Genomic DNA, 13583 nt, shown 5'->3' with positions numbered 1-13583 from the left:
CTTAAGCTCCTGTCTCCTTGTCTTGACCAGATGGCCACATCCCCATTATCACTACTCTGTTGTTCCTCAACAGGAGCCACCCAAAGCAGATGAGGTTCCAGGAAAATGTCCCGCCTGCTGAGGATAGCACCATAATGTGACAGAGCAGATCAGGCTCACCTGTCATACTCAAACTAAAACGTCAAGGTCTCCTCAAGTCTGCAGGCCACACACACTACTAATTGACATAAATCCTTCCCCTGCTCTAATTCTCACTAGGGAAGGTGGGAGAGGGATGGCCTTTCCTTTGACAGATTCAATGGTCTTGTGGTAAAAACGGTTTCTTCTCATTTCTGGACTCTACCAGTTACAAGAGTGTCCAGCTGAGGCATTGCTAGGATATAGGCACAAAATTCATGCCAGGAGATCCATGACATACACAGCTTTGATTTGAAGTCTTCCTGACTGTAGATCTAATTGAAGACCTCCAACGCAATCCAATACACTCAGATACATTTAACTGACTTTTTGAACTTACACTTGAGAAATGGCACAAAGAGGAAATTATTAAGTCTCGGAACCATACAATTTTCGTGTTCTTCATAGGACCACTATGAATGCCTTTGGTGCCCTATTCATCATAGTGCCAGAAGAACCTTATCAATGAATAAAATGTGATCAAATTGAAGAAATTTCTAAGTTAATAAAGAGCTGTGATTAAAATCTTCAAAATCAGACAAAATCTGTGATCCTGTCTTGCATGTAAACTCAAGTGATGGGGATGCTTTCTTTATAAACCATATGGGACAAGATTCAAGCAGTGATGGGTCTTAAAAATATAACCATAACTTATATTGACAGTTCAATGTGTATCTGCATGTGTGTGCTGAATTCTACAACAAAATCTTAGAAGGAGCACATCACTTGTGTCTTGTGGCGTTGACTAACAAAGCCCAGCTGTGACAGAAGCATGGTCATCAGAGACATGGTTCCAGAAACATCCATCCCTGCCATGTGCACTAGCAAACAGGCTCCGAAGAAGACATGCCATCAGCAGTCTGATCCCTAGAGGCATCTGGTTAGCACTGCATCTTAGCAGAATGGGCACCCACAAAACAGGCCAAGTGAAGCCTCCATGCTTCAGTTCTACCCTCAGCTCAGCAGCATTGCTCTGTTCATTTCCACAAAAAAAATCTTACGGTCTCAGTGAATATAAACAAATGTGTTCACTTAATGCTTGGCTTTGTGGGCTGTAAGCCTGGCTACTGCAGGCAGCTTTAGGAGTGACAGTTCCAATTCTGTCACATTACTACTTAAATTCTAAAACAAGTCTTTACTCTTCCATATATAAGGGGAAACAGCAGCCACCTAGACTCCAGAATCCCTATTCCTTTATTTAGTTGTCTTACCTGGATAGGAGGATATACATTTTTCTTTTAGTGATTTGCCAAACACTATAAAATTCTTTTTCCCCCCTTGCTGAAAAAGTTAATTGTCTCCAGCAGGTGGTATGACCGAATGGCAGGTTCAGAAATCACTGCACAGCACACTCATCATTAACCAGAGGAGATGGCAGGCATCATGTAAAAAGAATGAGAGCTGGGAAGAAGGTCAGCTATCAGGAAAGCCCACTTACAGCATGTTTTTGCCAAAGTGGTGGGGGCTAGTGACATACTTCCCCTCACTGTAAGGCTTCCTCTGGTACTATGTACGTGTGCTACATTCAACAACTGTTTCTAGTAAAAGCTGGTTCAGAAAAATAAGGAAATTGATTACTCAGACTTTACCTTTTCACCTGTTAAAGCTACCATGTCCAGAGGTCCATACATAAAGCGCCCAACTAGTACCTGAGGACCATCTTCTGCCGCAATGACATCATTAGCTCGGTGATTAGCAGTCACATTCTGAAATAAGAGCAGAAAGTGGGAAGGGTAGTGTTTGCTTTTGCAATGAGGCTACTGCCTCTATTATGTTATTATGAACAGTGGCATAGAAACAGAGTCCTGGACAGTGTGCCTGAGGTACGTCCCAGTGCAGCTTAGAGCGCCTAGCTGAACTGCCTTCCTATTTCAGCTGGAGCCAGGTTTCTAGTAATGGTGGGTTCCTGAATAGGCTTTCTAGTGAGAGCGCTCAAGATGACCAAATAAGAGAGAGCATTGAAGGGAATGCCAATTATCTTTCACTTCAAGTGGTGCCATAGATTCACACAATTATGTACGAGACAGACACATCTTAATTGACATTTCTAGCTGAACTAGCATCTGAAGAATGAAGAAAATATTTTTTTCCCCTTGAGTTATGGATTCATCTAGTGTATAAGAAAATAGGAGAACCACCTCTTTGCTTAACTGAAACTTAAGACCCCTCTGTTATCTAAAGAAATAAATATACTTTCTCCCAACATGCAGTGACAAACCAAGAATAAGTTGTTCTTATTCCCTAGCTGTTAATTTGTTTGCCTCTGGATTATGTTAGTAGTTTTCAGCTCTTTAGTAATATTCAGTTACGTAAACTCATGCTTTGGGAGATCAAACTCCATTTAAATTGCTGCCAAACCCAAGTTCTATAGCTGCCATATACATTCAGATTTACACTTACTCTCAATTTTACATGTGTCCTTTTGCGTAGCCATTTTTCTCGTGGATTAGATGGACTTAGTGTTGCTGGATCCAAGTTGTCATTTTCCTTGAAACTTACATTTTCATACCTCATCACCTGAAATTATATTAATAATTTAGTAAACAGTGTGTGGCCTGGGGAGTGCTGGTACTTGGCAAAGAGAGGGAAAGTACACTGCTGCCCCAGCTGAATGACACTGTAGAGCCAAAAGCACAATGAAAGTAGAAAGAGGTACAGGCCGTATGTTCACATTAATTGTACAGACAATAAACTGCTTTCACTCTGTTAGCCAACACTTAATTTCAAGTACTTATTGAACAGCTTTTACATTCACAACAGAGCTTGCAGATTCTTCCAGAGAAAATAGTGAAAACATTAGGATGGTATCAAGTGACAGTCACATGGTCTGCTCACGGTCTATAAAGTCACTAAAGCAGCTTAAAACCACTGAATTATTTTTTAATGTTCTTTATAGGCAGAGGTCAGATTCCCGACTCCATCTGTATTGATTTTCTATGCATATACCCAGACAGAAGGGTTCTTATCACCTTTTGAATATTACTCACCACTGTAGTAGGTGACAGGCTTGGGATTTGGCTTGTGGCTAGTAACGTCTGAAGGTAAGAGGACTATAACTTGTGAACATGCAGAACCCTGATCTGTCATACAAGCTACATATTCTTACAACCTAAATACTACACACTTACCAAGAAACTTGCATGTCCAACTCAGATTTCAGAATCTTACTGAAATCTGTGGGTTGCACCCTGGGATCACTGATAGTGTAAGGCTACTTCATTTTGAATAAGAAATAGCTTAGTCTGTCTCTTTCACAAGCTAGCAGAAAATTACTCAAGTTGAACAGTTGATTTTCTGTGCTGAAGTTTTCCACCCTGGGTACCCTCCCTGGAAGAGGGGCCTAGAATAAATTTGAAGGATCCTGCTGCATTCAGCCTTAGCAAAGCAGTTGGCTTGCAACAAATCATATTAATGCTGAGAGGTCAGTGTGGTTTTTAACAAAGTGGCATAAATTCTATTCACTGGAGGTCACGTGCAGGAATTAATGTGTCCACCGGGCACTGAGGAGCCATTAGCCTTAACGTTAACCCCCAGCAAGGGCAGAATGTCCAGACTGTGCTGGAACTAACCAGTTCTTTATGTAGTGCTGTAAGCTCACATATTGCTTTACAGGCATGTTTCAAATGTTTGAAGTTCCTATTAAATTCTAAAAGCTGTAATGCAACTTGATATGAATGCACCAAAATAACAAGTAGAATAAAGCAGGAATGACTGCTAACAGACAAGTGGGATCAGGGAGGCATCTGAAAGGAAAAATGGGAGAATGTTCTGATGGATTCATGGCAAAAAACTTCCTGAGAAGATGAGATGACAAGAGCCATAATAGAGCTGCAAAGGAGAGGAGAAACATCTATGTACAATTATTTAGGGCCCTTCCACAGAAAAAACAGGGATTTGCATCCTGTCACTTGCAGTAGAAACCTCTCCTCTACTTTGGGATGAGCATCAAATAAGATTCCTGTTCTGGAAACTGTTCTCATTCATAGAAAAAGCTCTTCAGCAACTTTTGCTTTGCCTTGATTACGGTGATGCTAGTTATAAACAAAGTTTTTTAAATTAGCTTTTAAAATTCTGCATTGCTTAATGATACATTTTGACTGAAATCAGATATACTAAAGGATGCTCTGAAAGGACAGCAAGAGGTTGAAGGACTCTTAGAATTTCATCAACTAAAAACAGTAATCAAAACCTCCACAAGCGGTCTGGTGTTGCTGCGCGCTCCACTCGCAGGCAGCCACGCGGCAGCGGGGGCTCGGTACAACGGCGCAGTGTGACATGGCAGCGGTCCTGGGCTGGAGGGGACGGAGCTCCATTCCCAGGTGAGCCTCCAGGGAACCAACACTGACACCAGCACCACCAGTAGCAGGAGGTGGAGGGAGTTAAAGCTCAGAGACCAGCTAAAAGGAGCTGCGAGAGAGGCACGCACACTGACATCTGCCAAACTGACTTCATGGAAAGAAGTCACTGTGCAGTTTTCTGCATTATTCTCTCTACTGTTTGTCTGGCAGCAGCTGTTTCATGATCCAATGGATGTAAAAAACACACTGATTCTTGGGTTAGTCCAAATTAAACTGCCTGTGACGGGCTTTTGGGTGAGGGTCACTTTGGGTTCTTGGAGGGACACATCCTACAGGTTTCACTTGAACACCACTTAATTATTTTTTTTTACACCAGGTGAGATTTCTCAGCCTCACCACTTTCTCTAGAGGTCAGAGCACTGAATTATCTCTAAGTCACTGCGAGTTGCTATCTAATTACTGACCAGTAGGAACAAAAGACCCATCATATGACTCAGAAATAAATTCTGAGGAGACAGGGTACACAATGCCTTCAAATACTCTAGTATAGTTACAGGAAAGACTTGATTTGCTTATGGGAGCAGTAGTTTCAAACTGCTGGCTTATTATCAAATGTATGCTAATAATTCAATATTTAGTAGGGAAATACATAACTAAGTAAGGCTGGAGACAGCCTTCCTTCAAAAACAGGAGGAAATTGATACATAATACAGGGTTATACTGATCTGGGGCATGGGAGGGATGAGTACAGTCACACAAGCAGTAAGAACGCCAGCCAACAGTGCTAGTGGTGGGCTCACTGTCCCCTTCACCTCTCCAGTAAATCCACATCTGTCATTCCTACCTCCAGTTGTATGTGATGCAACACAATTAGCCATCTAACTGAACTAAAGATTAAAAGACTTGATCACCCTCAGAAGATGCAATTAACAATCACAACATTATTTGTTGCAGAGAGAAAAAATAAAGAGATCAATGACCTGTCTTAAAATGAAGGCCACAACGTCTGTTGATTCCCAGTAGCTGGCATGGAAGAGATGCGGCAGGGCCACAGTTGGAAAGGCTGTCAGCACATCTGGACAATACAAGGAATAATCTATTCGTTTTGTTCCCCACCACTTTGCAGTAACTACAAAAAAACCAAACAAAATAGCATCACATTTCTATATCTTCTTAAAAAAATCTCTTGCTGTCTTTATGTTTAAGCTAGATAATTGAATGAAGTCTTCTGTTTTTTAATCTTGACATTTAGAGTCTGTTAAAGGTATCTATCAAGCACGGAAGTACTGTTTTCACTGACTGCATCATCACTTAAATGTCTGCAATCTAAACAGTTCTACGTGGTCCAAGTTTTGGGAAGCAGAAATCACCTCAGCATGATTGCCACTGCTTCCTGGTCCATGGATAAAATACAGTGAAAGACTAGTACTTTTATGATCATGCTATAAGAGTAAGAATTGCAAATGCTTCCCAAATAGCAAACAGAATACTGATATATGGCTACAGTCCATAACAGGACAATATAATGATTTATAGCACTTTTAATTATGGGTAACAAATCTTATCTATCTATATTTCTTCATGCCTGGAACATGCTGCTAAACCCCTGTTAGTATGAAACCCTTAATGACTATTTATGAGAGGCACCTTAATATAAAACTGTGACTTCACTTCTGTTGCTTTATCTACTTAATTATAAACAGAAGAGGAAGCTAAATGGTGTTATTTATAATTGCAGCAACTTTGGCTGTTCTCATTCTCCGCAAATTTCCAAGCAGGTAATTTTCCTTTTCATAATAAACTTTTCCACAGAAAGGATGTGGAAGGAAGGGTTGTTGCTGTATCAGACCGCTCATGGCACCAGACTTCACTCACTGTTGGTGAGGTATGCTGATGGCAAGCTTTCTGTTGACCCTGAGTTTTCACTGTTTGTGCTGGCCAGGCTCAACTTTCTTGTTTTCCCTTGTGGTTGATCAGATGCATTTGGAGATCCAGGACTCTCCTGAGAGAAAGGTATGTTCCAAGAGCTGTTCTCAAGGAACAGAGCACTGTGGTTGTGGAGAGCATCACCTGCAGGTTACAGAAATGAAAATAATAAAAAAATACCAATGGGATGAACAACATGGCTTTGAAACTAGTGTGTGTGTGCATGTGTAATTTTTTTTTTATTTTTAAATACAGAGCTAGTGAGAGTTTTCCTGAATATTATCAGATTTAATGACCATGAACGAAACTCCTTCAGAATGAGGAGGACTGGAGAGACAGCACGACTAAATGGACAAAGCACACCCTAGTGCCATCAAAATTCAATGGCAGCTGGGTGCTTTTGGCCAAGACCTTCCAAACTAGGTAGTGATTTTGGAAGGCTATTTTACTTCACACTCAACACTATCCATTTTAAAGTCATTCTCTGAGAAGAGCTAGACAAGCCCTGGGAGTCTCTGATACTTCTCTTGTCCTCTTCCTGACATGAGCAAAATGACTTTAGAAAGAGAATCTTCAAGCAAGGTTGTCTACTCATTTGCATGTTCCCAAATGGAACAGAATTCTCATTTATTCAAGCCACTCTTACAAAGTTATGGGCCATGGCTAACACCTCTACTTAATGAAACAAAACACAGCCTTCCTCCTGAGGTGTTCTGAAACACGTAAGAACAGACGTGCATTTAAATAAAAGCGTTGCTGATAATTTTGCTTGAAGCAGCCTGCACATCCCTCCTGTACCCAGAAAAGGCAGAACTTCAACTGAGAGATAGGGTATACAGCAAAGTGCATATCAAAAGCAGCTGACTCCTCAGTGTTGTTTGTCAGAGAACAAACCTCTTGCTGAGATTAAAACAGTGAACAGAAGAAAAAGGAGACCCAGTTCAATGCACATAATACAAAAGAAAGCAGACAGCCCTTAATGATGTATTGCTCTATTTCTGAACGCATTTCAGTCCCGTTCAGACAAATAACTGTAATCATGCTGTGCTCATCTTTCACATGGTCTTGGGTTGGGGACTATGTCATACGATCCTTTTATGTAGTGGAGGTGTGGAATAAATTTTTCTTCAACTTCTCAAGTCTTACCAACCCTCAATGCAGCGAATACCTCAATGGTGCACACAGGAGAACACAACAAGTTGCTGCTTTCAAGGACACCATTCTTTTTAAAAAACACACTGGAAAAAAAAAACACACTGGAAGTGTCTACAGATTATCAGAACTGGTAAAACATGTCACCACTGAATGAAAAGGAATAGCAGCGTAGCTCCCTACAGTCTCCTCCCTTCCAGAAAGAAGATGTAGCTAGAAAGATTCTGGCTTGTTTTGACATAAGCCTGAATATCAAAACTGCACGACACAACACAAGGAGCTGCCCTGCAACTGAATCAGAGAAACAATTAAATTCTAACACTTTGTGATGGGCATGTAGTTTGGACAGAATATGTTCAATTGCAGTTTCCATGGGAACATGTGCTTTGAGTTTTCATTAAAGAAACGGCAATGTACTGTTTCCTTCAAAGGAATCTTGTTGACGTAATACAGTAAGGAAAGCTATGTGTGGCTATGGGAAAGCTTGATGGAGGTGAAAAGAATGGAAAGATAATTTTATTACTTCCCTTGTCTCAGGCAAACTATACAAACTCCAACACAGACAACTAAAAAGAAAACACCATGCTGCTTTCCTATTACATACCTCACAAGATCAGGAAGTATTATACACTCTTTGTTGTGACAGAAGCAGCACAAAGAAGCAAAAGGTCTGATTCAATGTCATACTAAATACTGAACAGCAAGGTACCTGGTCCTTCTGACAACAAACCCTAAATCATGTGGCCTAATATACCACAGCAAATCACTCACTGAAGAGAGTAGCAGAATCTACGGACATAAGCAATAAGGAACGAGGAAGCTGCCAAACTGCACCCCATTAGGGGTCTGTCTGAACCAGAACCCTGATGCAAACATCAACCAACAGGAAATTCCACAGAGGAAGGTGCAAGGAATCCCATAAATGAGAGCTATATCACCATGAAGTGCACATGACTGGCAGTGTTCTGATGCATACTTTCTGCTTCCCCTTCCAAAAGATTAACAGAAATAAAAAAGGTTGCGCTTTTAAAATAAATTTTCTGCTTCTGAACAGTTGTTGCTATGCTGAAAGAGTCGTAAATTGACCTTAATCTAATCCTTCCTCCCCCATCATAATTTTGTAAGAGTTTTGGTTTTTTCATTCCCCCTAAAATGGAGAAGGAGAAGTAAAAATAGTAATTTGGCACAAAATGGAAAACATGTTGTCAGCCAACATATCTCTTAGCATCTTCCATATTACTGACTAGCTTAAGACTAGCTTGGTAAGGGGCCTTGAAACCTGTTGTTTATTTTGCACTGCTCTTATTCTAAGCTCAGTAACCCTTCTCCCTATGAAGAGATCAAATCAATGAAATGGAAGGCATTTTTGGCAGTTTCTTCTCCCCTGTTTACTGAATTATCTTTATTTTATACAGTTAGGGCAGTCTGCTTTCATCTCTGTAGGTCAAGTCTTTGTTGAATTGTAAAGGAGGTCAGAGAGTACTGATTAGATTAATAAAATACATGTAATACTACTTTTTTCTAAAAGTCCCGTGCTCAACTTTTGACTAGGACAGTCTACTTGTATAATTCTTCCATTTAAATAACCAAATACAACCTTTCTCATGGCTCTGAGAGTCACTAGAGGTTCTTATCCTACCAATCTAAATTTACTGTCATGCTTGATAAGAAATAAAGGCAAATCATTTTATAGAACTTCATCTTAGATAATTATTATAGTTACAGCCAATACCAAGAGGCGAAGCGACTTCCTCGAGGTCACACAATAACTATCTCCAGACAAAATAAACAATACTTTATTATATGCATAAACAATTTGAGAAGTAGTGTGCTTTTAGACCTTACTTCTATCTATCCATAATGAAGCTGACCAGTTGGATCAGTCATAGTCTGGACTGGCATTCCTGCACATTCCTTACAAATTAAACCTTGTAAGAGAAGAATTCTGCAATTATTTCAGTTGTGCTGCAAAGTAAAATGCAGGGTAGGTGCTCAAACAGTAAAGAGGATTACAATTATCTATGCTCTGCTATGTCAAATGTCAAAAAAGTAGGAGGGGTTGAAACCAGGTGTTTTGAATTAATACATAACAACCATATTTTTAATCCTCAAGTAGATATAATGCATGATGTCATCAGCAGCAAAGCAAAAAAAGGAATTATATACCACATGTTAGTTAAGTGTCAGAAGACACGACTGATGGTAGATCAGAGCCCTGCCACAAAACTAAGGCTTGCTTCTAGTAGCCACAAAAGCACTTTGATTATGAAATGTCAACTAGGCAGCAGCTGAGAAAGCTGCTGTTTAATGAAAGGTCAAGACAGCATGGCTTTCTCTGGGTTGTAATACAGCCTGAACTTTGTACCTTGCCCTTATAGGAAAAAAAACCCAAAAACCACACCAAAAAAACCCCACTCCACCAATTAATAAATCGCATTTTTGTCTGAACCATTATCCACTGCTATGTCTTCTGTCAGCAATCATAGATAAAAGAGTTATGAAGATAAATGTTTTCTCCACCTGCTCTGTATGTCTGGCAGTGCTTTCAATGCAGTTTCTTTTACTTTCACTTGTCTGTATATCACAGCAACAAGAGATAAATACCCCCTTAAGAGGTGACTTCTGAAAAAGTGGGATGCCTTATGCTACTACTTCCATTCTATCTATCCGGTGCATAGGTCAGAGATATCTCAGAAATTAACCTCAACTTTTACTAAATTTTTCCACTCTTTGCATAGAATGTGTTGACTCTCCTATACATTCAGAAAACTGAATTTAAATCATGCTGCAAATAATTTTATTTTATTAAGCTATTTTATCAATAGCCTAATAATGTCATCACATCCACATCAGGAATTGTATCAACAGAAGATCTGGTTGCAACTGACCAAGTAATTGAAGGAAAGAGGAATAATTCTGTGGGGGAAGCAAGTCTCTGTGATTGTCAAAATCAAGCCTAGTAAGAGTCAGCTTTCATCGTCATCAAGCTCTTAATAGATCAATCCATCACACACACAAACAATACCACCTCACTACAAACTGAATGACCCTGGGGGCAGACTTAGTAATAAGTATTGATGCCTGCTGGATGCAAAAGGCAATTGTCTAGATAAACGTGTGCCCTGCTCTTTACATCCTGCCATTTGAGTCTTATATGTTTCCTGAATCTCAATGGAAAAAGTAAATTTGATAACCTAAAAGCTTCAAGACAAACCCTATGCACAGAGAAGCTGGCTCCAAGAGCTTCATTTGATTGGCAAGAACTGAAAGACAGCTAAGGAAATCTACCCCCCAGTTTTTATCGTGTTCTCCAGCCTGTGTTACCACTGAACCGTTCCTATGAATCGTATGGTGAAGTTCTCTTCTAGTAGTAAATTTTTTCATGTGGCTTCCAGATCAGAATTTTTTTCCACAGAGGCACCTATCAGGAATGTCAGGCAGACAAAGAATCATTCTTATTTTAATCATCAGTTCTTATAAGAAAAGGAACAGGGAATGAGATTGTTTAATGACATGAAAGATTATCAGAAAAGGCTGGTTTGGGCAGTGCATAATAATTAGAGCTTGGTCTAACTAGGTCTTATCATAACTGATTAGTAAACTACCATTCCAGTTGACACCACAAAGGCTCTCATTTTAAGAAATACTTTCACAAGCCTAGGTACCTAAGAAAGGCCAAAAAAATTTATACAGTCAGTAGAATTAATCCTTTGTGAATGAAGAACCTTAAATTCCAACAGGATCTCAAAGCACTTGCATTTAAATGGGAAGATTTCACATTCACTGAAACATAACACAGCCTATGCGTAAAGCACAGCAATGATTTAGTTCTGCACGGAGGTTTCAATACAAAACCGTACAGTGGAACATTTGCTTATCATCTGTACTCAGGAATTTTTATAATACATCCAACAGACAGGGTTTCCAGATTTACATGCTCTGTAGGGGAATCTTCTGACCCCAGTGCCTTAGATGAACTCAAATAGAACACCAGTTGTTCCCAAATCACTTACAAAGCCTCTGCTTCACAAATCCCTGTATGTGAAGGGTTTACTTTAACACAACAAAGCTGGTAAAATGTACCAGCACAAGGTTTTCAATGTGAAAAGCAGCCTAAGGGAACCATTCTTCTTATGACAGTTATTTAAAGGAGGGTTCAACTTTCCAAGATAGCCTTAGATCTATCTCAGTGACAGAATTTGAGCCTAACTAACCAGCAGGATTTCCAAGTGCAGTCAGGCTTTATAACTCTTGCAAGTCAGAATGCAAAGCAGGGTATATGTTTCCATTGAAAACTCAGACACAGGGGTGAGGAGAGAACGCATATTCCCCTCATCTTAGCTATTCCTTAAGTGAATTCCTGAGGAACAGACAGATCTTCACATTTCAGTGAAGCCAACACCTAGAAACCAACCTTCTGCAACTCAAAGATCAACTGTTGTTTTTGAAACATTGATTTAATCAAACTGATTTGCATCCAGTGTACACCAGATTTGAGCAGATAAAACAAAGGAGTTGCGTGCATCCTATGCACAGAACAGGTTCCCAATGATACAATTCTCCTAGTGCCAACACACAGAAAACACTGCTGTTTTACTATATTAGCCTCCAACCTTAAACTCTGAATCCTCAAAAGCCTTTTGAAATACCCTGTTGAGGTTTTAATTCATGTCTGAATCTGTAGCAAAAATAGTAATTCTAATGTGCATGAATGTACAGATACACAATGATCAATGCCTTTTTTGCATAACATGACAAGTCAAGATACTTCGTACCTATATGATTTTATCTCATTTTCTATAGTCAAAACAGGACAATTCCTTCTACTAGCACCTTACTCATCCACATCTTCCTCCTTCCTCCCCACAAATCAGTCTATTTCTGTTTTTTCCTGGATTCAAACATTTATTACCCAACATAACTATTGTTTAGTAGCCTACCTAGGAAGAGAGCAATCAAAAGACAATTCGTCCAGTGCTCTGACTTGTCCTAGTAGATATCCTCAATAAACCAACCACAAGTGATGAAGAGAAACAATATCTCAAGAGCTAGGCAAAGGTCAACTAATTGTAAAATTAAATTGTTTAAAATGACAGTCAGACATGGAAGTTTTCAAGTGACACTTCAACTAAAGCAGTGGTATCACCTTCCAACCCCTCGAACACAACTAGTATCACAAAGCTCATATGCAAGAATTGTTTCTTCTATGCATCTTCTTCAGTTCCACACTTGCTAAATACATCTGTGCCATTCTGTCCCAGATGACTTGTTTTTCGCATGTTAGCACATTGGTATCTCAAATCCTCTTGAGCTGTGTAAGGAGAGAACGGTTAAGAGAACAACAGGTAAGGAGAGCTGTGAAAACAGGCACTGTACCTAACTGGTGAGATCTTCCATCCCCAACTGGGTATCTCTGGTACCGTGGGACACTGAAGGGAGGCAGGAGATGGAACCTTTTCTCCAGCAGCGGTTCAAGTCTGCAGGCAGAGGGGTCAGCAGAGTGAAAGAAACTGTACACTTGGCTGCAGGCTGGGCGGACCTGGCATACTTGGATGACAATGAGACAGAGAAAGAGAGTTCAGTATTGCCCCTTTACAATTTTCAAGGAGTCTATACAGAAAGATGGTTAATATGGTCTTCTGCAAACTCCAGACTCACATACCTCTGGCTACAAGAAATTTAACTAAATTGCTTGCTATTTCATACCTAAAGAACAATTCACTGCAAAGGAGTTTACAGAGACTTCACAATCTGAGATGCAGGCATGTAGCAGACATGAAGACCAGCCAGAGAAATGGAGGGATGGAGAGACGGAAAAAGAAGTTTAAAAATCTTGTAAATATACTACTGAGCATTACTGAGCAGCTATGATGCTCAGCACTTCAAATATTTACCAGCAAAATGATGGTGCAACATCTCTTTAATTCTGCAGGATTTTTGTCGCACAAAGTGAACAATGTGGGTGTCTTTGGGGGCATTAAGTGAAGCTTTGTGGATTTTTTTTCCCCCAAGCTCTCTTTGTAAAACATT

At 39.9% G+C, this 13583-nt stretch overlaps 1 protein-coding gene across 5 annotated transcripts in view; it reads right to left on the bottom strand.

The window, feature by feature from the left end:
* Positions 1 to 13583, bottom strand: part of PITPNM3 (PITPNM family member 3) — a 114673-nt gene that overhangs the window by 12932 nt on the left and 88158 nt on the right. For all 5 annotated transcript variants that reach the window (XM_074844950.1, XM_074844951.1, XM_074844952.1 and 2 more), the window contains 5 exons: positions 12930 to 13100; positions 6351 to 6545; positions 5456 to 5604; positions 2578 to 2694; positions 1767 to 1883 (listed from right to left, as the gene is read on the bottom strand). In XM_074844950.1, the coding sequence (XP_074701051.1) occupies positions 1767 to 1883; positions 2578 to 2694; positions 5456 to 5604; positions 6351 to 6545; positions 12930 to 13100 (749 nt within the window). The remainder of the gene's footprint in view (positions 1 to 1766; positions 1884 to 2577; positions 2695 to 5455; positions 5605 to 6350; positions 6546 to 12929; positions 13101 to 13583) is intronic.

Source organism: Strix aluco, chromosome 19 (genome assembly GCF_031877795.1).
Source record: "Strix aluco isolate bStrAlu1 chromosome 19, bStrAlu1.hap1, whole genome shotgun sequence".
NCBI lineage: Eukaryota > Metazoa > Chordata > Aves > Strigiformes > Strigidae > Strix > Strix aluco.
Note: the sequence above shows the minus strand (reverse complement) of the source record. Positions and strands in the feature narration are given on the sequence as shown.